The sequence below is a fragment of the Zophobas morio genome, unplaced genomic scaffold (assembly GCF_036711695.1).
Source record: "Zophobas morio isolate AGI-343-1 ecotype UQ-CSIRO unplaced genomic scaffold, CSIRO_AGI_Zmor_V1 ptg000012l, whole genome shotgun sequence".
Classification (NCBI taxonomy): Eukaryota; Metazoa; Arthropoda; class Insecta; order Coleoptera; family Tenebrionidae; genus Zophobas; species Zophobas morio.
The window spans coordinates 15,577,639-15,600,486 of NW_026972117.1; the positions used below are offsets into that span (position 1 = coordinate 15,577,639).

At 41.6% G+C, this 22,848-nt stretch overlaps 1 protein-coding gene across 5 annotated transcripts in view; it reads right to left on the reverse strand.

Moving 5' to 3' along the window:
* The window catches only part of Sls (sallimus), a 195,337-nt gene that overhangs the window by 32,043 nt on the left and 140,446 nt on the right, over positions 1–22,848 (reverse strand). For 4 of the 5 annotated variants that reach the window (XM_064054558.1, XM_064054555.1, XM_064054554.1 and 1 more), the window contains 10 exons: positions 13,757–21,409; positions 12,360–13,589; positions 12,130–12,304; positions 11,845–12,074; positions 11,605–11,679; positions 10,462–10,566; positions 9,286–10,412; positions 9,172–9,235; positions 8,979–9,029; positions 3–8,543 (listed from right to left, as the gene is read on the reverse strand). In XM_064054558.1, the coding sequence (XP_063910628.1) occupies positions 3–8,543; positions 8,979–9,029; positions 9,172–9,235; positions 9,286–10,412; positions 10,462–10,566; positions 11,605–11,679; positions 11,845–12,074; positions 12,130–12,304; positions 12,360–13,589; positions 13,757–21,409 (19,251 nt within the window). The remainder of the gene's footprint in view (positions 1–2; positions 8,544–8,978; positions 9,030–9,171; positions 9,236–9,285; positions 10,413–10,461; positions 10,567–11,604; positions 11,680–11,844; positions 12,075–12,129; positions 12,305–12,359; positions 13,590–13,756; positions 21,410–22,848) is intronic. The other variant, XM_064054556.1, reaches the window with a different exon arrangement.

Genomic DNA, 22,848 nt, shown 5'->3' on the forward strand with positions numbered 1-22,848 from the left:
ACCTTCTTTCTCCTGTAACTGAACTTCGCTTATCTCCAAACTCGCGGAACTATCCTCCAATACAACTTTAACAGTCTTTGAAGAAGTTTTTTCCAAATCAAACGCTTCCAAATTGCCCGTTGACTTCATTTCAGTAACTATGAGCCCGTGCTTTTCTGTCAGGTCGCTCTGAGCTTTCGTTAACTTTGGCTTTTCGGTCGTGAACTCATCACTGGTTTGAAGTGGAATAGTTTCCTCTTTCAAGGAAACCGGCCGATGGACTATTTCTTCTTGTGCTGTGGATTCCTTTGCCAGGGCTTCTGTTATTTCCTTACCTAATTGCCCTTGTGTGGTGACTTCGGTCACCGTCACACCTTCCTTCAAAAGAATGTCCACACTGGCAGTCCTGAAAGTCGTCTCTTCGGTCTTTATTTTCTCTGTAGTACCTTGAACTGTCACTTCACTCTGAACCACACCTTCTAGAGGGATAGTCAACGTAGAAGCTCTTCGTACATCTCTAGCACTTTCAGTGAACTCTTCAAACGTTTCGTAAGTTTTAACTTGAGTTTCTTGACCGACTTTTCTTCCTTCTTGCAAATCGAACTCTGCAAGTTGTGTTGACGGAACTTCGGGCTTGAATTTCCCGACATCCTCTTGCACAGTTGTTTCTTGAACTTGAGGAGCTTCTTGAGGGCTTACGGTTTTATCAGCTTTAGAAGGTGTAATACCCTTCTCTTCAAATGTGCTTTCTTTTTCTTCTACAACAACTTCGGCAGTGGAAGCTGTTTTTCGTGTTTTCTCCAATTCCAAGCCTGCCAATTGTGTCGCTGGTTTGTCTCCGGGTTTATAAACTCCTTCCTTTTCGGTTAAAGTTACTTCTGTTACGCTTACAGTTGAATGGGGTACATGTTCCGAAAGAGCTTCTCCTTTGTCTGGAACTTCCGGTTTCAGGCTGCCTAAGTCTTCTTGTACTCGAGTTTCTTCAACCAAGGGAACTTCCTGGGGACTAACTATTCTATCAGCTGTCGTTGATTTAATCTGAGTTTCTTCAAACACTGATTCTTTTTCTTGAGTGATAACTTGAGCAGTAGAAGCGGTCTTTCTAGTTTCTTCTAACTCAAACTCTGCAAGCTGTGTTGCTGGTTTATCTCCGGGTTTGAAATCCTTCTCTTTTTCAGTTGAAGTAACTTCAGTGATACTCACTGTAGAGTGAGGAATGTGCTCTTGTAACGCTTGTTCTCCTTCAGGTTTCTCTGTTGTCAGTTTTGTGGTATCTTCACTGGTGGTTACTTCCTCCACTAATGGAGCTTCTTGAGGCGTAATCGTTTTATCGGCTTTGCTAGTTTTGAAGGTTACAGTTCCTTCGAAACTACTTTCCTTTTCTTGAATAATGACTTCGGCAGTGGACGCAGTTTTTCTAGTTTCTTCCAAATCAAATTCAGCGGATTGCGTCGTAGGTTTATCACCTGGTTTATAATCGCTTTCTTTTTCCGTCGACGTTATTTCGGTGATGCTAACAGTAGTGTGTGGAATGTGTTCCGTTTGGGCTTCGACTTTATCAGGAACTTCAGTTGTTAACTTTCCGGTGTCTTCACTCGTGGTTACTTCTTCTATTAAAGGAGCTTCTTGAGGACTAATTGTTTTGTCGGCTTTCGAGGTCTTAAATTTGACGGTTTCTTCAAAGATGATTTCTTTCTCTTGAGTCAAAACTTGAGCAGTGGATGCCGTCTTTCGTGTCTCTTCTAATTCCATCTCAGCTGAGAAGGTTGTAGGTTTATCGCCTGGTTTGTAGTCGCTTTCTTTCTCAGTGGACGTGATTTCCGTAATACTGACAGTCGTGTGAGGGATATGTTCCTGAAGAGCTTGTTCTTGCTCAGGAATATCTGTTTTCAGTTTCGTTACATCTTCTTCAGTGGTGACTTCCTCAATCAGAGGAGCCTCCTGAGAAGTGATGCTCTTCTCAGCTGTTGAAGTTGTAAATTTGAAAGTCCCTTCGAAACTAATTTCCTTTTCTTGTGTGATCACTTGGGCGGTTGAAGCTGTTCTTCGGGTTTCTTCAAGCTCGAAAGCAGCCAACTGACCTGCCGGTTTTTCAAGGTCTCTGAAATCACCTTCTTTTTCAGTTGACGTAATTTCAGTAATACTGACAGTGCTGTGGGGTACATGTTCCTGTAAAGCTTGACTTTTATCGGGGACTTCTGTGGTTAGAGTAGTCACTCCTTCCTGGACCGTTGTTTCCTGGATTTGAGGTGCCTCTTGAGCACTAATTGATTGTTCAGCTGTACTCGTCTTAAATATGGCCGTTTTTTCGAATTCTGTCTCCTTATCAGTTGCTGTGATTTCAGTAATGGAAACGTGTGTTGCCGGAACTACCGTCAAGTCACCTTTTTTACCTTCGACAGGAGTTTCAGAGAACGGAACTTCCGTTTCTTGAACAGTTCGCTCTGAAATAATAACGCTTTGCTGAGTTCCTTCACTGACTTCAGCCGTTTCCGTTTTAGGTTTGTCACTGGTGAGTTGGCCGATGTTCTCATGAAGCAGTACTTCAGTTTTGGAGCTTGTAGTCAAGTCGAACGTTATATTAGAAACGCCAAACTTCTCCTCCTTTGTAAAGTCGCTGACAAGCTCTTTTTCTTTCTCCTGTGTCGTGACGTCAGTAATCGTAACTGATGCTTTTTCGTCAATGCTTGGTTTTGCCTTCTTTGTATCAAAATCAGGTACCTTATCAAACTCTTTTTCCGATTCGTGTACTATACTTTCTGAAAGAATGACGCTTTCGAGAGTACTTTGAGTTACGTTTCCAGTAGCCGACTCTTTGGCTTCAGGTTTCAACTCGGCTACGTTCTCACTAGTGAGTACTTCGGAAGCTTGCAACGGTCTCTTGGTTGCGTCGTACTCAGTTGTAGCTTTCTCAGTTTTGGCTTCGAATTTAGTAAACTCGTCTGCTTGTGCTTCTGTGAAGGTTTCACTGGTGGTGATTTCCGTCAGAGTGTCGATTTTGGTGTCCGCTGTTTTCGTTGCGGGTTTAAAGGTACCTTCGAATTGTCCGAAGGTGTCGAGGACTTCCGTCACTCTTTGTGTCAACCCTTCTAAGACATTTTGTTCGGGGACAGCAGAAGCTTCACTGGGTATAGCGGGCACGAAGTCACCCACAGTCATACTAGTTAAGATTTCTGAGCTCTGCATGGAAGTGTGACTCACTACATTAACACTAGCAGTGTTTGATTCGGGTTTGAGTTGTTCCTCCAACGAACTCTCTCGTTCAGCAGTAATTATTTCGGACGTCGATATAATCTTACCTTCTTCAAATTCAACCTCTGCTTTCTTAGTCACGTAATCTTTCTTTTGATCGAGGCTTTCCTCCTTCTCTTGAACTATCGGTATCGACTGAATTAACTCCTCGAAGGTAGTGTGTTTGACAGACGCTGTTGATGTTGTGGGAGCTTCATGACTCAATTCACCGGGGAGAGTTTGTGACTCGACTTGAGTTTGCTCGGGTACTAGTTTGGCGTCAAAGCCAGTAGTGGCTTGTTGAGACTTTGGTAAGTCAAATTCCTTCACAAGACCTTCCTTGTCTTGTGTCAAAGACTCACTTACCGAAACAACTTTCTTTCCCTCTTCCAACGATACATTCACTTTTGTTGTAGCCGGAACAAATTTGCCTTCAAATTCTGCCTCTTTCTCTTCAACTAAGTTTTCAGAAATGATCAAACTTGACAAGGCTTCTTCATTTTCAGAGGCTTGTTGTGTTTCAGGTTTGGCGGTTTCGAATTTCTTGATATCAGCAGAGGAATCTATGGTACTCTGTTCTGCAACGGCGTGAGTTACGTCGATGTTTTTAACCGCAAACTTTTCAGAAGGCATTGTGATTGGAGCTAGAGTGTCTTCCTTAACGGCCAAAGTGGCTTCAGAGATGGATATTCCTTCAACTGGTTGCACATTAATATTAGCGGTTGCTTCGCTGGGTTTAACTCCTTTTTCAAACACATCTTCTTTATCGACGATCACTTGTTCAGACTGCATTAAGGGGGTGAAAGGTACAGTTTCAGGTACCGCTGTTGTTGTATCTCGAGTTTCAGGTTTCAACTCTCCGACACCTAAATCTGCTTGGGTTTGGAAAGTGGATGCTACACTTTTCATATCAGCAAAGCTTGTCTCAGCAACTTTGGTTTCAGTTGTTTCCTTTACGAATTCTTTCTCATTTTCATTCGTAATTACAGTTTCGACTATAACGCTTTGACCTTCATTGACTGAAACGACGACGTTTCTAGTTTCAGGTGTAGCAACCTCTAGAGGCAAGTCTGATTCTGTGGCAACCGTTTCAAGATTGACAGCGGTTTTGAAGGTTGAAAATTCAGATTGAGCTGACACCGTTTCTGGTTGAGGTACTTCCAAATCTTTGAAAGTGTCATGAATGTCAGTTTCGGTTTTAACAACGAGCTCCAAAGTATCTACACCTGTCTCAGCATGTTTACCTTCCGGTTTTTCACCCGGTTTTAGAATTGTCTCTCTTTCGCTACTTTCAGTTTGAGTGATTACTACTCCGGTGTCCTCTCTGAATCCTACAGTGGCGGTTTTAGTTTCAAAAGGTGCTTGTTCAAACGATCCTTCTTTATCTTGGACCATCGATTCTGATAAGATTATGCTTTCTAAAGTAGATTGATCGACATTGGCTTGAGCTGTTGTGGGTACCACTTCTACAACGTCTTTAGTAATGTTTTCGGCCACAATAATGTTCGTTTCGGCAACGGGCTGTACGTCAAAAGCTAAAGAAGCTTGACCAGAGGTCACAGCTTCTGGTTGTTCGTAAAGTTTCTCTTTATCTCCAGTCAACGTTTCTGATACAAGAGCAGCTTTAGTTTCTTCGAATTCAACTTCCGCTGTTTTTTCTTCCGGTTTTGTGTCTTTGGTAAATTCGCCTTCAGATTCGCCAATTATAGCTTCCAGATTGATAACGCTTTGAAGCTCTGATTGAGTTTTAACAGCTGTGGCTGTAGTTGGAGAAGACCTGTCATAGGCACCGAGAGTATCATCCGGTACGGTTTCTCCTACTTGAACTTCATCTTGCGGGGTTAAAATAGGAGCAGCTGTCTCAAAGTCCGTTGCTTTTTCCGTGAAATCTGTTTCCTTGTCGCCGGCCAAAACAGAAGTTACTGAAACCCCTTCACCTAAAGTATAATCGGCCTCTGCTGATTTCAAATCAGGTTTAGACTGCGTGAAGTCAGACTCTTTTTCTTGAACGACCACTTCTCCGGTTGTTAAGCTCTCAAGCAGCGAACTTTCACACGTCGCTTGTTTGGTGCTAACTTCTGGCTGAACAAATTTATCAACGGAGTGGTCGGGTTGAACTTCCGTTTTTGTTGCTATTACGTGTGAAGAAACAGATTGCTCACCTCGAGCTTCCTCTGGTTTGGCCATTCCTTCGAATGCCTTTTCTTTGTAGTCAGAGGTGACTTCAGTGACGTTAATGCCTTCGGTTTCAAGAAATTCCACAGTGACTTTCTTTTCGTCGGGTTTGACGTCTGCAGGTTGTAGACCCTCTTTTTCGCCAGCAGTGAACTGCGTTTGAACCAGAGGATGAGATACATCTTGTGCCGCTTTGGCCAGTTGTTTTTCAGGTGATTCCCTTGAAAAGTCACCAGGACTGATTTCAGGCAAAACTTCTTCCTTCAAAGCCACCTGTGATTCTGTTACGTTGAAGTCGGCTTGCGACTCCACCGGTTTTGAATATTCAAGAGGTTGTTCTTTATGATCTGTTACTATTTCGGTAACTGATAACTCTTGGCCAGGGATGATATCTACGTTAGCAGATTTCTTATCCGGCATGATGTCTCTGGGTAGAGTTTTCTCAATATCAACGACGTTAGTTTCCGTTACTATTAGTTCTTGGAAAGGTTTTGCATACTTCTTGGCTTTACCTGTCAGTAACTCTTCTTCTATTATTTCATCAGCGTGTACGACTGTTTCGATTTCAGATTTCACGATGACCTCCTGAAGGGTCAAGTTCGGTTGTGCCAAACCGTGTTGTGGCTGAACTTCAGGTACGTATTCCTCCTCTCTTTCATTTGTAATTATCTGTGTGACATTGGGCCCTTGTCGGGCTTCCGTGATATCAACCGCCACTTGCTTTGTCTCAAATTCAATCTTTTTGATTTCATCAACTTCTTTCTCAGCTGTCTCGCATTGTGTGATTTGGACACTCTCAAGAGTGTCTTGTTCCGTTTCTGCAACAACCGTTGAAGGTTGTACAGTGTCAAGTTTCTGCGTCGAGTAGTCTGCTTGAACTTCGGTTTTACTAGCAACCTTTTGTGCATCTATATCAAAAGTAGCTTGTTGAATGAGAGGTGATTCACCTGGCACATATTCTTTCTCCTTGTCGTCTGTGAATACTTCCGAAATGTTAAGACTTTCTCTTGGTAGCACTTGAAGCTCTGCCTGTTTTCCCTCTGGTTTTTCGTAATCTTTAGTTTCAAATGTTTCTCCAGCCACAGCTTCAGAAATAACCGTTTCAGTGTGTGTGGTTTGACTGAACTCTGCTTGGGTTGGTTTAATCCCAGTTTCATCTAGTTTGCTGGCGCTGTATTCAGGATTCACCTCTTCAACAATGCCAGTTGGAAGAGTGTGACTTGTAACGGTTTTACTTTTGTGACTTTCAGGTAACTCGAACTCCTGTAGTTGCTTCTCGCTTTCCATGTAATTCAGTTCTGTGACTTCTATTTGGTCTTGAGGTCTGGTGTAATTGCTCTCAGCTGTTTTCATTTCGGGTTTGTCTTCAATATAAGACGATTCTTTCTCGTTGATGTTAGTTTCGGTGATGTGAGTAGCTTCGAGCATTTGGATGTCGCTGACAGCAGTGTCTGTTTTGAATTTGGGGTAATCCTTGAATTCATCAGGTACATCGGTGGTATGGACTTCCGAAACTGTAAGAGACTCGACAGGTCTGACTGAAGTTTCAGCGAGAGACTGTACGGGCTTCTCGCCCAGATCTAACACATTTTCAGATTCTTGAGCGGTAACAATTGACGTGTCGTTAACTTCATGACAGATGATGGTGGTATCCGCGGTTTTATAATTAGGTTTGTCTCCTGGGTGGTAGCTGCCTTCAGATTCCACTGCCAGAGTCGTCTGAGTTGAAAATGTTTCTTTTGGAAGAATCTCTACGTTTGCCACTTCTTTTGGAAAGACTTCATCAGTCAAGTCTCTTTGTGGTAACTGACTGTCTGTCACACTCACACTGACTCCTTCCGAGAGGATGATGTCCTCGCTAGCCGATGCTTTTTCGGGACTAGGTGCCTTCGCGAAGACATTTTCTTTGTCTTGAGGTTGAGTTTGCGAAACTATTACGCTTTCACCTGTTGTGACTTTAAAGTCAGCCTTTTGCGTCGGTGGTAACCGGCCTGGAACGTACTCGCCTTCAGTTTCTGGGGCGACCATTTGGGACTGAGTGAGTGATTTCTGAGGAATCACCCCCATGGTAGCAATTTCAGTCGGAACGAAAGCTTCTGGTAAATGTTTTCCTGGTTTGGTTTCAGCTTCGACTTCTTCGACAATCAGCGACTCTCTAGTGTCTATACTTACTTTGCCTGTTACGGTAGACGGTTTCATCATCTCTAAGGTACTTTCGCTTACACCATGGAAGATCTCTTCTACATTGACACTTTCTTTAGTTGTGAACGTACCGCTGGCTTGGCTAGGCTTAGGAATGGAGAATTCGTCGAGACTTTGTTCTTTAAGAGACACTTCCACTTCAGAGATTTTTGTGGCTTCTTGCGGAAGTAAAGAAAAGTCGGCTTTAAATTCTTTCGTGTCTTCTTTGATCAACGCAGTTGATGTGTCACCTAATAGCACTTCTTGTACAGTGATGCCTTCCCTAGAGGCAAATTTAGGGAACGCCGTTGATAGAGTCGGTTTGAAACTACCCTCAAACTGTCCTGGTACACTTTGCACGTCTTGTTCACTAACTTCGTAAGCTTCACGTGTATCGATTGATTTTTTGGCCACGTAAGAGGCCGAAGTGACTTTTTCACCAATGATTTCTTTCTCTTCGGCTTGAATTTGCTGTTCAACCAAAGCAGAATGTGTGAGAAGATCAACAGTAGCTTTGGTTTGCGCGATATCTCCGGATTCAATTTGAGCAACTAACCCTAGAGGTGTGGTTTCTGAATATATTCCAGGTGTGATGAGTGGAATCTGTTTCTGCTTGGTAGCATCGAAAGGTACTATTTCGTCATACTCTTCTTCGTCCATGTCATATTCACCGACTTTAGGTCTGTGTGCTTTTATTTTTCGCGCTTTTAACTCTTTCTCTACTTCTTCTTCCTCTTCTTCTTCGATTTCGATTTCGCGCTCTTTGTGTTGTTTTTCTTGCGACTTTTTGCGCCGGATTTTCTCTTCTACTTCGACTATTTGTTCGATTTTCTGTCTGCGCCAGGGCGCTTTGGACTCAAGTTCTGGCTGATCAACGGGCAATTCCGTAATCGTCAACTTTTCGTCGGTTTGTGTTTTTTCTGGTTGTGTAGTGCCTTTGATAGCTGCCGTGCTTTCTTCCTCGATTTCAACGATTTCTGTGGAAGTGTATTTATGATTGTTTGTGTTCGTCTACTGATTAGTGTGAGTTTCTCATGCCGGAAGCTTAGCTTCAGTGAAGAGATAGTGGCTTGAGTGGCATGAGTGGCACGGTTCTAAGCATAGTGTATGAGAGACTAGATCTAGATTATGAGACTACTCACCTAGAGAGAAAAAAAGAAGCAGCACACAAAGAAGAAGCCATGCCGCACAGTTCTTTTGTTAGCGTCGCCGCTAATTTGACATTTCAGCCTTTAGTCGCTCGATTTGCACTAAGTTAGAGAAGCGCGTTGGTAGACGCAAAAATTTCGCCGTGTGTCAGTAGCATGAAAGCCACTGGCACATCTAATTAAAAATAAAAAATCTTTCTCGTTTTTTGTAGGTTTTAATTTACAACATCGAAAGTCATAAAGAGCGAGAAGCTATAAACTTACCAACTTCATCTTTTTCTTTTTTACCCTTTTGCGTAACCACTTTCGTAGTGTCTAGATATAAAAACTACATCAGTCTCTTTTGATAGTTTATTGAGGCAAAAACAACAATGCGTAAAATATAGGCAGGCAATAACGTAAAGTTTTTTTTCAACAAGTATGGCACTAAAACATGCACAGCTCACACAAAACTCACCTTCCAGGACTTCGACTTCTTCTTTGATGGTTACCATTTCTTTGAACGATGATCTAGTGAAACTCTAGAAACGAGCAATTAGCAAAACGATTCAATCTAACTATGTATTCGTACTTCTGTTATTTCTGAAGTTTCCCAAGCTCTTTGTATAAAATCTTCTGGAATGAAACTGGTGATGACTTCTTCAATTGTGACGTAGTTCGATTCGACCATTTTCATAAGGGCCCTGAACCCGACGGTAGCAGCCAGTTGTTTTTCATCGATGACTGCTGTTTCAGTAAGCACTTCTGAAATTAGGGCACCATGACCTTTTCTTTCCACGACATTAACCAAGGCCGACTGCGCTTGTGGTGTAGTAAGCGAAGGGAACTTGTTCTCGTGGTACAAAACGGTGACTTCTTGAGTACTCACTCCATTTCTGAGCAAATACCCAATTTCGGCGATCTCTCGCAAGGGATGTTCTCCGGGTCCAAATTCTTTCACGTTGATGAACTCCAACATTTCTGACACCTCTTTACCCATTTTCATCTCGCTTCTTCTGATGATCTTTTCCACCCTTTGAATGACGTCTTCCAGTTTGACTTCTGTGATGTCGGCGAATTCAGAGACGACTTCTTGAATGTCGACTCTGGCTTTGCGAGTTTTGTGTTTGGTTTCCTTAAAGCCTTTTACCGTTTCACCTGGTTGGATTTCTTCGGAGATCATAGGCTCTGTCGGTGACACGAGAGCCCTTGCCATTTCTTTTTCTTCGACGAGTTCTACGGTGTCGTCGATCTTTTTGCAACTGGCGACGGCTTCGGTGGCTACGGGTTTCTGTATGTCAAACTTGGGTGTAGCCTTCTCGGGCTTGGTTTCTTCAATATCGATTTGTTCGGCTGTTTCTACTGCAGTCACTTCGCTTACTTCCACAGGCTTGGTCTCTTCTTCACGCGTCTGCACGACTCTCTTCTTCCGTTCTTCACGTTTCTTCTCAATGACGACTCTTTCTTTTCGAATCTTTTCTTCCCGCTCGTGTGCTTTCTTGATGAGAATTAGTCGTTTCTTCTCTTCTGGTATTTCTTGTACGTATAGTTTGGCTTTGGTAACGGCTAAGCCTATGTCACTCACGGCTTTACAAACATATGTACCCACATGTTCGCTGGTGACCTCAGTAATAGTACAAGAAGTTTTATTATCTTCAATACGAACTTTAACCTTGTCGGTATTTCGCACAATTTTGTCATTATGATACCAGATAATATCTAGAATTAGTAAAAATCAGAAACAATATTTTATTTAGACGATAAGTACCTGGAGTTGGTGTTCCTGAAAACAAACATTCGAATTTGATTGTTTCGGTTTCTGTGGTTCGTACATCTGTGATTTCTTGGACGAATGTTGGTGGGCTTTGAGCAGCTAAAGAGAAAATGGCAATTAGCACGTGTGGACAAAGAAGGGGCGAAATTTGACCTACCTTCATCGTTAAGTTGCCTGGCCTTATAAAACGGATTTATTGGTCTAGATTAGAGAAAACACACAAAACAGGTATTAGTGCTCACAAATTAGCATTAGTGTTACCTTTACTAGATTTTTCTGAAACATTTTCGTTGGAGTCGATAAAAGCTGAAGCTAAACCACGTCCACGGTCATTCATGCACTCGCTTTCCAACAGCAAAAATTCTTGAAGTTCTTCTTGACTATCAGCGGTATGGAGTTGTTGGAAGGCGCAAGGATCAAGCTCTCGGGGTTCTAAAGGATACATCGTTTCTTCGTTGTAGTAGTTTTTGTACAGACCCTGAGCAGCATCGTCGTTTTTAATTCTCGGAAAAGTTAAATACTTCTCTTGATAATCATAGGCTACTTTTTCGGAAGGTAGCGGATCACAAGAACTTGACAGTTTGTAGCGGTTGTCATAAGACGCCTTTCGTCTATTCTCTGAACCATTGCTGCCTCGAAAACTACTACTTCTTGTGGATGGTTCACTCTTTTCTTCTATGGGAGAAAGAATGTAGAATGGTTGAGGCGACTGTCTGCTGTGAGTTTCCGCGTACACTTCTTCCGACTCTTCGTATTCTTCTGGCTCATCTACGATTGGTTCGTTCAAAATTTCTTCGACGCTTTCATTAGTTAAAGTGCGACTTCTTTCGCTCTTGTCTATCAGTTCCATGACCGAACTCAAGGAGTGTCTGTGGGAATTGAGATAATCGGCCATGGCGCTCTCAATGAAGCTCATTTTTGATTTGGTTGCATGATTCGGTTCGCTGTATATCGAAGCAGATGAAGAAGCTTGCGATTCCGTTGGTTCGTTCAAGTAGAATGGTTTCGAAGAGCTAGTAGGTGCGTCCTCATAAGGCTTACCTTCCTCTCTCCTTTTGTGCACAGGGGTTTCAAGACTGTCAGTTGACATGTCAAACGAACGTGCATGCGACACAGAAGCCTGAACGTTTGATTTACCTTTCAGTGCAGCTTGAAGTTCCTCCATGTGAGTAACCCATTCCGGTTTTCTGTATTCTTTGGTACCAAGGATGCCTAAAAGGAGAACTTTATTAGTAGATTAACAAACGCATCGGATCAGCTGTGTCAAATTGAAAAAGTATAGTTTGAAAAAGTAACATGAGGGGGAGGAAAAGGGTTGCTGAAACTGATTAAAATTATTAAAGTGATGTCTCGGATCACTTTGTTTCTCAAGTTTACCTTCGGCGCTCTCTACGAGTAACTGTGTGGTTGTCACAGCAACACCGAGTGGATTGTGTGCTTCATAGACGATGTCTCCGGTATCGTCGGGGTACACTTCTGAAATGGTAAGAATGGAAGTGCCATCTTCAAAGTTCTCGATCAGGAAATCGCGAGATGGGATGATTTCCGTTCCTTGTTTCAACCATTTGCCTTCAGGCTTAGGTTTGCCCACAGCTCTCACTTCCAATCTAAAATAAAAAACATGTAACTGGTACTTTAATAATAATGATTTGTGTAGCGTACTTTGTAACATCGCCGTCTTTAGTCGAAACTACTTGTGGCAACTTCTTGATGATCTTAGGAGCGCATTCTGTGTCACTATCCGAAAGGAATCCTTCGCTAATTGTTCTATCCGCCAGAAGGTCTTCTTCAGAACCAGTCAAATGACCCATCTCAGAGTCCGGTATGTATTCGTATGCTGTTGAAAGAACAGCGATTACATCACCAATTCTGATACATAAACACCCACGTACCTTCAACAATGAGTGAAGATTTGCAAACCGCTTCGCCCACTTTATTCACAGCTTTGCACGTGTAAATTCCAGCATTTTCGGGGAACACTTCGGCGATAGCTAGCATGCAGACACCTTCGCTGCTCTGAGAGATAACTACATCCTTAGCTTCCTTGACAGGTAAGTCGTTGAGGTACCACTGAACCTTTGGAATGGGTTTGCCTGTGACAACGCAACTGAAAGTTACCTTCTCGCCGTCCATCACTCGGATCGGTGTCAACGGTTTGATGAATCTCGGGTACTCGAGTTCGCGTGCCTCCTCCCATTCTGTTTCTTCAACGACGTTAAGGGAGGCGGTACAAGTGACTGAACCCACCGCGTTTTCCGCCCTGCACGTGATAGTGCCTGCTTGTTCTGGTGTGACGTCAGTGAGAATCAAAGTCGATCGATTTTCTTCGGAAACGATCTTCATTTCAGGTGTAGATATAATGGGTGTGAGTTTCTGGAACCACTGGAAGGAAGCTGCAGGGAACGATTCGACTTCGGCTTCCAAGATTACGACTTCTCCAACTGTGGCGTATTGTGGATTGATGGGTTGGACGAATTTAGGTGGCTGGGCTTCTTCGCTGATGGTCTGCGTGACTGTGACCGTTCCTGATGAACGGACTTCTCCCTTTGGATTAATAGCCTGTACTTCGTATTTGCCACCCTTCTTTTTCACCTTCTTTTTGATTTTTAAGACAGTCCTTTTTTCCTCTACTTTGACGTCATACTCCTCGCCCTGTGTGATTTCTTTGTTGTTCTTTAACCATTTGATTTCAGGTGCTGGTATTCCTTCAACTACTGCCTCAAGGACAATTTCTTCGTCTGGTTTAGCAACTACGGCTTTCACCGGTTTGATGATTCTCGGTGCCTGCATGACTAAAGGTTGAGTGACTGTCACTGCTTTGGAGATGATGAGGTTGGCTCGACATTCAGCTTGACCAAACTTGTTATCTGCTTTGACAGTGAAGATTTTCTCGTCTTCGGGTGTGGGTTCTAACAATTCTAAAGTGGCAATGCCTGTTTGAGGATTATAGGTAATTTGGCGAGTTGGAGTAGGAACCACTTCTTTATTGTCCTTGAACCACTTGACATTGGGAGTTGGTTGACCCACAACTTTACACCGAAGAACTGCTGCGGATTTTTCTTCAACGATTTGAGGCTTCAGAGGTTCGACGAAGTGTGGAGCCACGCCGCTTTCTTCTTTTTCTGAAATAAAAGCCGTTTAGACAATTGTAGTCAACAACAGACAGGCAACACTTATCATGCGATAAAAACAGTAAGAAAACGATATCAATAAAAAAATAAAAATAAAAAGAAACAAGTAGAAAAATAATAATTAAAAAAACAAACGAACTCCATTTCACACCAAGTACCTAGAATGACAAGATTTGCTGTAGAAGTGGCAACTCCACCGGCGTTGGTGGCTTTGCACGAATAAATGGCGACATCCTGGGGTTCTACTTTGGCAAATTCCAAAGTGACGGTGTTTTCGACAATGTTCCAGTAGACCCTTTCGGTGGCATGCATAAGAACTTCGTTCTTATACCAAGCGATTTCGGGGAATGGCGTACCCTCTACCTGGCATATAAGTTTCGTGGGTTTATCTGGTTCTGAAACCACAGGCTCAACCCGTTGGGTAAATTTGGGAGCGACGGTTCTCTTCTTAACATGTTCACTAATTGTTTTCTGAACAATCGATTTGTGGACAGTTTTCTGTTCACGAATGTCGATATCTTCTTGAAGGGGTTCTTCGGGCAGTTTATCGATACCTTCAGTTATTCGTTTCTGCGAAATAATTTCTAGTTCAGGGATTGGCTGACCATAGTCGTCGAACCTAACGACGCGTTTTTCGCTTGTCTTCTTTTTGGAAATAATTTCAACATTTATGGCTTTTTGGAACTGCACTTGTTCGTCTTCAGTTGCTCTTTCTTCTCTTATTTGTTCCACTTGTTCGGTCTTTCTTTCAGCCAGTGTTATTTGAGCCACAGATTGCTGGGTGGTAATTGCTTCTTGAATCTTTTCAGGTACATCTTCTAATTTAGTGGGCACTAATTCAGGCTTTTCTTCTTCTGGAAGTACTTCTGCTCCTTCGTCGTCTTTTGGAAGAGGATGAGATTTCGATTTCCTAATAATCTTTTGGCCTTTAGTTTTCTTGATTTCGGCCTCTTGGGGTTCTTCAGGTTCAGCAATTTCTTCCTTTCTTGGAATAGGTTTCAAAGTAACAACTTCTTTTTCCTCTTCTACCGGCTTAGGTAATTGTTTACCTCTACGCCAGGTTTTAACTTGAGGCACAACTTCTTCTGGTTTTGCTGTTTCTTTTGGTTTCTCCTCAGGAATTTCTTCTGGAATTTCTTCAACAACAGGAACTTCTTCAGCAGCAGGAACAACTTCTTCAGGTACATCCTTTGGACGTTTCTTGTAACGCTTCTTCTTATCTTTATCTTCAGGTTCTTCACGGTCTGAAGGTTTAAATTTGATACCGTCGTCTCTTTCCTCTATTTCTGTTACAATAGGTTCTTGCATTTTGATAGTTTCTAAAACAACCTTTTGCAGTGGTTCTTCCGGTTTTTCTTTTTTGAATGGCTTTAGCTGTATCTGTTCTGGTTTCTCATCTTCTTTTGGCTTTCGTTTACCTCTGGGCCATTCCTTCACTTCGGGCACTTCTTCTTCTTTCTGTCGTGGCTGTCGTCTCCACGGTGCCGTTGCTGTTTCTTCAATCTTAGGTTCACTTGGTTTTTCTTGTGGCACCAACTCTTCTGGTTTTTCTTCTTTTGGTTTTTCTTTATCTTCTCTAGGAGTACGCTCAATCTTTTGGCGATCAAAATCTGCTGGAATAAATTCGGTGTCCTCGGGTTTGAAAGGTTTAGAAGGTTCAGATGGCTTTTCTTCTTTCGGTTTTTCTCTCTTCACCGGTTTCAGATGTACTTCTTCTTTTTTGTCTTCATCTTTTGGTATTTTACCTTTGCCTATTTTAAGTGGTGCTCTTTCTTCTTCTAGAATTTCCGGTTTCGGTTTAGGTTCCCTTCGCCATGGAACTGACGGTTTTTCTTCCACTTCTTTTGGTTTGTCCTCTATTTCTACCTTTTCGGCTTCTTCTGGAACATATTTTTCACCATCCTCAGGAAGTTCAACATCTCTGTATTTTTTCTTTGGTTGTTTCTTTTCTACGGTTGTTATTTCTGGAGTTTCAGGCTTAAACTTCAATACGGGTTTCAACGTAACGGTTTCAAGTGATTCTTCCTCTTTAGGTTTCTCAGATCTCCTAACTGGCTTCAGCGTGACTACTTCAGGTACTTCTTCTTTTCTTTCTGGTCGTATTTTTCTTGGCTTCTCTTTGTCCTCAACTTTCAGTACGACAGTGTCTTCAACTTCTGTGACAGTTTCAACAATTACTGATTCTGGTTCTTTAGATTCTTCAAGTGGTTTTTCTTCTTCAACTTCCTGTGGAGTTTCTTCTTCTTCTTCTAGTCCTGTTTCTTTTTCTGGTCTCTTCTTTGTCTTATATTTTTTGCGCGATTTTTCCATGTCCTCTAAGGTTAGCGGTAGATTTTCATCTGATTCTCCTCCGGATAGTACGGCTTGTTGCGGTTCTACCAAAGGTTTAGGAATTGGTTTTAAACTTACAGTTTCCAGTGTTTCTTCTTCAATTTGTTTTATTACTTTAGGGGTTCTCCTAAGTTCAACGCCCTTTGTCCAGGGAGCTGGTTCTGGTTCTTGTTTTTCAATAGGTGCTGGCCTTGGTTTGCGCCAAGGCTTTGGCTCTTCAACTGGTTTTTCTTCTTCTACTGGTTTCTCTTCCTCTGTCGGTTTTTCTTCTTCAACTTTCTGTGGAACCTCTTCTACTAGCCCTGTTTCTTCATCTGGTTTGTCCTTCCTCCTTTGTTTTTTGGGTTTTTTAGTTCGTACGGGTTTGTCCTCTGCTGGTTGAAATTCGTCTGATTCTTCTCCGGATAGTACGGCTTGTTGCGGTTCTACCAAAGGTTTAGGAATTGGTTTTAAAGTTACACTTTCCAGTGTTTCTTCTTCAATTTGCTTTATTACTTTCGGAGTTCTCTTAAGTTCAACGCCCTTTGTCCAGGGAGCTGGTTCTGGTTCTTGTTTTTCAATAGGTGCTGGCCTTGGTTTGCGCCAAGGCTTTGGTTCTTCAACTGGTTTTTCTTCCTCTGCTGGTTTCTCTTCCTCTGTCGGTGTTTCTTTTTCAACTTCCTGTGGAGCCTCTTCTTCTAGCCCTGTTTGTTCATCTGGTTTCCCCCTTCTCTTATGTTTTTTGGATTTTTTCACTCGCACAATTCTGTCCTCTACCGATTGAAGTTCGTCTGATTCTTCTGCGGATAGTACGGCTTCTTGTGGTTCTACCAAAGGTTTAGGAATTGGTTTTAAAGTTACACTTTCCAATGTTTCTTCTTCAATTTGTTTGATTACTTTGGGAGTTCTCTTAAGTTCAACGCCCTTTGTCCAGGGAGCTGGTTCTGGTTCTTGTTTTTCAATAGGAGTTGGCTTTGGTTTGCGCCAGGGTTTTGGCTCTTCAACTGGTTTTTCTTCCTCTGCTGGTTTCTCTTCCTCTGTCGGTTTTTCTTCTTCAACTTCTCCTGGGGCCTGTTCTTCTAGCCCTGTTTGTTCATCTGGTTTCCGCCTTCTCTTATGTTTTTTCGATTTTTTCACTCGCACGAGTTTGTCCTCTACCGATTGAACTTCATCTGATTCTTCTGAGGATAGTACGGCTTCTTGTGGTTCTACCAAAGGTTTAGGAATTGGTTTTAAAGTTACACTTTCCAGTGTTTCTTCTTCAATTTGCTTTATTACTTTGGGAGTTCTCTTAAGTTCAACGCCCTTTGTCCAGGGAGCTGGTTCTGGCTCTTGTTTTTCAATAGGGGCTGGCTTTGGTTTGCGCCAAGGCTTTGGCTCTTCAACTGGTTTTTCTTCCTCTGCTGGTTTCTCTTCCTCTGTCGGTTTTTCTTCTTCAACTTCCTGTGGAGCTTGTTCTTCTAGCCCTGTTTGTTCATCTAGTTTTCCTCTTCTCTTATGTTTTTTGGATTTTTTCACTCGCACGAGTCTGTCCTCTACCGATTGAACTTCGTCTGATTCTTCTGCGGATAGTACGGCTTCTTGTGGTTCTACCAAAGGTTTAGGAATTGGTTTTAAAGTTACACTTTCCAGTGTTTCTTCTTCAATTTGTTTTATTACTTTGGGAGTTCTCTTAAGTTCAACGCCCTTTGTCCAGGGAGCTGGTTCTGGTTCTTGTTTTTCAATAGGTGCTGGCTTTGGTTTGCGCCAAGGCTTTGGCTCTTCAACTGGTTGTTCTTCCTCCGCTGGTTTCTCTTCGTCAGTCGGTTTTTCTTCAACTTCCTGTGGAACCTGTTCTTCTAGCCCTGTTTGTTCACCCGGTTTCCGCCTTCTCTTATGTTTTTTGGATTTTTTCACTCGCACGAGTCTGTCCTCTACCGATTGAATTTCGTCTGATTCTTCTGAGGATAGTACGGCTTCTTGTGGTTCTACCAAAGGTTTAGGAATTGGTTTTAAAGTTACACTTTCCAATGTTTCTTCTTCAATTTGTTTTATTACTTTGGGAGTTCTCTTAAGTTCAACGCCCTTTGTCCAGGGAGCTGGTTCTGGCTCTTGTTTTTCAATAGGGGCTGGCTTTGGTTTGCGCCAAGGCTTTGGCTCTTCAACTGGTTTTTCTTCCTCTGCTGGTTTCTCTTCCTCTGTCGGTTTTTCTTGTTCAACTTCCTGTGGAGCCTGTTCTTCTAGCCCTGTTTGTTCATCTGGTTTCCGCCTTCTCTTTTGTTTTTTGGATTTTTTCACTCGTACGAGTCTGTCCTCTACCGACTGAACTTCGTCTGATTCTTCTGAGGATAGTACGGCTTCTTGTGGTTCTACCAAAGGTTTAGGAATTGGTTTTAAAGTTACACTTTCCAATGTTTCTTCTTCAATTTGTTTTATTACTTTGGGAGTTCTCTTAAGTTCAACGCCCTTTGTCCAGGGAGCTGGTTCTGGTTCTTGTTTTTCAATAGGTGCTGGTTTTGGTTTGCGCCAAGGCTTTGGCTCTTCAACTGGCTTTTCTTCCTCTGCTGGTTTTTGTTCATCAGTCACTTTTTCTTCTGTTCTAGGTCTTCGCCAGCCTCTGATTTCTGGCTGAGGTTGCCCTGGTTTCTCTTCAATGTATTCTTCTTCAGGAGCACTTATTAATGTAGTATCTTCAACGTGAGTGGGTCGTTCTTCTTCTGGTTTACCAGCATCTTTTCGCTCTTTTCGCCATCTCTTACTTATTTGTTGCTCGTCTTTTACTGTCTTTTCTACGTCAATATAACTTTCGTCCTCCGTATGAACTCTTTGGCTTTCTTCAGTCTTCACATCTTTCTTAACTGTTTTGAGTGTTACTTTCTCTAGCTCTTCTTTAACAACTGTTTTGTCTTCTCTTGGAGTACGTTTCAAAGTAATTTCTTGTTTGTTCCACGGAATTTCTTCCTTCTTTTCGATTACCTTAGGCTCCTGTGGTTTGTGTTCTAGTGTTTCTGGAGTTTCTTTAGGACCGCGTCTCCATCCTCTTGTTTCCAGTTTGTTTTCTTCTACTTTCTCTTGTTCCCGGATTTCTATTAATGATTTCTCTTCGGTGTGTCGTTTCTCAGTTTCTTCGGTAACGTCTACGACCTGTTCTTCATGAGTTCTTTGCTTACTTGATTTACGCCATTGTTTGATTTCGGTAGTTTCTTTAACCTGACCTTCAACGGAAGTCTCTTCCTGTATGTCTCTACTTTCTGTAAGTTTTATTGTTTCAAGAGACACCGGTTTAAGTTTCACTATTTCTAATTCTTCTGTAGGAATCACTTTGGGTTCGTGACGCGCATGTTTCAATTCTACTTCTTCAAGTTTTTGGACAGAAATTTCCTTTCTGTCTCTTTCTACTCTCTTTAACTTAATCTCTTGTTTATTCCAAGGTATTTCCTCCTGCTTGGGTTCTTGTAATTTTGGCTTTTCGTCTTCTTGCGGGATTGTTTCGTCTTCTGGTACTCTTTCTTCCTTATGTGTAGCTGTAATTGGCTCTACTCTTTCATCTACTTTCAAAGTTGTCGTATCTTCAGTGTATGCTTGTTCTAATTTGGTAGTTTCAATGTCTAGAGATTTAATTTTTTGAAGAGACACAGATTTCAAATCAACTGTTTCTAGTTCCGCTTTTTGCAGTGTTTTACTTTCAGGTTTCATTGGTTTCAGTTGTACTTCTTCTAGTTTCGGTTTTTCTACTTCTTTAGATTCATGTGGTGTCCTCTTAAGAACAATCTCTTGTTTGTTCCATGGAATGGGTTCCTTTTTCTTTTCTTCAATTATTTGTGGTTTTTCTTCTTTCTTTTCAACTTTTGGAATCTCCTCAACTTGTTCTTCATCTTCGCGTCTGGGTCTACGCCAATCTCTTACCTTCGCTTTATCTGTTTCATCCACCGTTTCATCTACTTGTAACGTAGTTGAATCTTCGATGTGTGCTGTAACCAGTTTATCGGTTTTCGTTGCTTTTATTTTTTCCAGAGACACTGATTTTAAATCTACTGTTTCTAATTCTTCTTTTTGAATAGTTTTACTTTCACGTCGTGTTGGTTTTAGTTGAACGTCTTCTATTTTCTCTTTTGGAATTTCTTTGATTTCTTTTGGTGCTTTCCTTAAAGTAATTGGTTGTTTGTTCCATGGAAGTGGTTCCTCTTTCTTTTCAATGATTTGTGGTTTTTCTTCTTTTTCTTCTTGTGTTATAATTTCTTCAGACTTTTCTTCCTCATCCTGTTTTCGTACCTTGCGCCACGGTCGTCTTTCTTCGGTTTCATCTACTTGTAATGTAGTTGATTGTTCGTCGTATGTGGTAACTAATGTATCTGTTTCTGTTGGTTTTATCTTAAGTGATACTGGTTTTAGAGTAACCGGTTCTAATTCTTCTTTGGGAATAGTTTTTGTTTCTGGTCGTGCTGATTTCAGCTGCACGTCTTCGATTTTCGGTTTAGGAATGTCTTTCCGTTCTTTTGGTGCAGGTTTTAATTTTATTTCTTGTTTGTTCCAAGGAATTTGTTCTTCCTTTGGTGCTTCCGTTACGTCTTCAACTGGTTCTTCTTTTTTCGGCCTGCGCCAACCTCTTGTTTCTAATTCTCTTGTCTCCGTGACTTTCTCTCTTTCATCAACACTAAGTAAAGTTGTATCTTCCGTCTCCTCTCGCCGTTCCACACTCGTATCATCTTTTCTAGGTCTACGCCAACCTCTAGTTTCTGTTTCTTTGGTTTGTTTTACTTTCTCCCGTTCTTCAACTGAAAGCAGTGTTGTATCTTCAACATCCCTGCGTCGTTCTAAACTCGTATCATCTTTTCTAGATCTACGCCAATCCTTGACTTCAGTCTTCTTGCTTTCTTCAGTTCTCTCTCTTTCGTCTACAGACAATAAAGTCGTGTCTTCAACTTCTCGCCTAGTATCTTTATCAGTTCGTGGCCGAGGCCCACGCCAGTCTTTCGTTTGCAAAGTATCAGTCTTTTGTACTCTTCTTCTTTCGTCAATCTCCAACAACGTAGTATCCTCACTCTCAACGCGTCTGTCCCAAGAAGTAACTTCTTCAGTCTTTTCTTCACTCGTAAATTTGGTCCTATGTTTGAGATCAACCCTTTCCAATTCAGCTCTGGGGATTTCTTTAGTTTGAGGTCTGGACGGTTTCAGCTGTACCTCTTCTACTTGTTCTTTGGTAATCTCCTTCGTTGGTCTTTGCGTCTTCTTCAAACTTATCTGCCCTTGTGTCCAAGGTTGAGCCTGTTGTGGTTTTTGCTCATCAACACCCACAACTTTCTGAGGTTTAGGTGTCCGACGCCAAGGTAAGGTTTCATCACCAAGAGGAAGTTCATCTTCATCCATTGGTTGCACGCCACCTTTTGAACCAGGTACGAATTTCTGCGTGGTTTGACCTGGACCTCCTTGTCCAGGACCGAACTGAGGTTGTTTTCCGGTTTTGGTGGCATCTTTGGAAGTGAGGTCTGTTGTTGCTGGTTTGCGGTAAGTTCCTGGACGGCCTGTAAGTTTGCCATTGGCGGTTTTTTACAACGCAAAGTAACGCAGGGACGGCACAAGCAGAGATAGGTAAGGCCTGATTGGATTCATATAGTGTTAGTAGTTTCAGTAAGTTACAATTTTTTTTTTTTTGAGGAATAATTGGAATTTCGAACATTTCAGACGTAGTCGTTCGACGTCACGCCTAATTCCACGACCAGTTGGACATCGTACATCAACTTAAGTTCAATAACAGCTGTACTTTTGTGAAAATGAAAACAGCACGTGCCAATTAGGTTGTTTGTATTGGTCTGGCTTTCCCGTTGCTTTAAGTTCAAAGTTGTTTGGAGTTTGGTTGCCAAAAACATTTGACAATGTCTTTACGTTAACTGTTACCATCTTGCACTCTTCTGCCAACTTTAATTCTGTTTTCAGCAATTTTAATCTATTGCTGGGGGTATAAATTTTAATACCGGCGCCTACGGATTATTGCCAAGAGCTGTTGCAGTAATTCACATTCAGATTCGTGGGCTTGTGCCGTGAGATCGAAAATAAAGTGAATTAGAGATAACCTTGCCCGTCAAGCTTCAATTTGACATAAATCACGTCAACTTAACCTTTAAATTATTCACAAACATTTTTTGTCGCACGTTGTTAATTTTTGAAAGTGCAATAGTACCAGCTATACGCCCTTTTTATTAACTGCGGCCATAAACTGGTCTGGGTCAACAGTTTTTGGATATTTTTTGCAAATATCAAATCTAAATTTAAAAAATCTTAAGGTAACTTCAGGTTAAAATTTCCTTTAAACTACAATAATAAGAATAGTGTGTTGTGTGGTACTTATAAAATTAACTCCTTCTGAAGTAAGTTGTCTAAATTAAAAACAGTATTTTCCATGGCACTAACACATGTGCTCCCCGAACTTAAAGAAACAGATAAACATCTCTTAAACCAGTGTCAAAATGCTTAAAATGTACAGATAAACGTCATAAGGGCTGTTAATGTTTGTGATTTTTTTGTCAGGTTTTTTTTTGGAAAATAACCGAAATGTTTTGTGTGCGAATTAAAACATTTTTTCGAGAAATTTGAGATAGTGTCAAACTGAGACCTGTAATACCACCCAAAGCCCGACATACAACGTTAACTCGAATTCATTTTATTTTCAATCACACGGTAGAAGTGTAGAAAATTTGCGTAAAAGATGTTGACAATATTACAAAAAGTGAAATACAAATGTTTCAAAAATATTAAAGTCCTCATAAATATCAAAACGTCAAAGCCTTGGAAACGACAGAGAAGTTCATAACATTGATTAACACTGCATTAATTTTAACTTTGTTTTTAATTCGCATTAATTAGAGTATATTTTATGATAATTGACATCTCAGTGTGCGTTGGAAATTCAAATTTATGTTGGCAAAATCGTCAAAAAGCGCGTCTAGTGTTTTCAAATTTACAT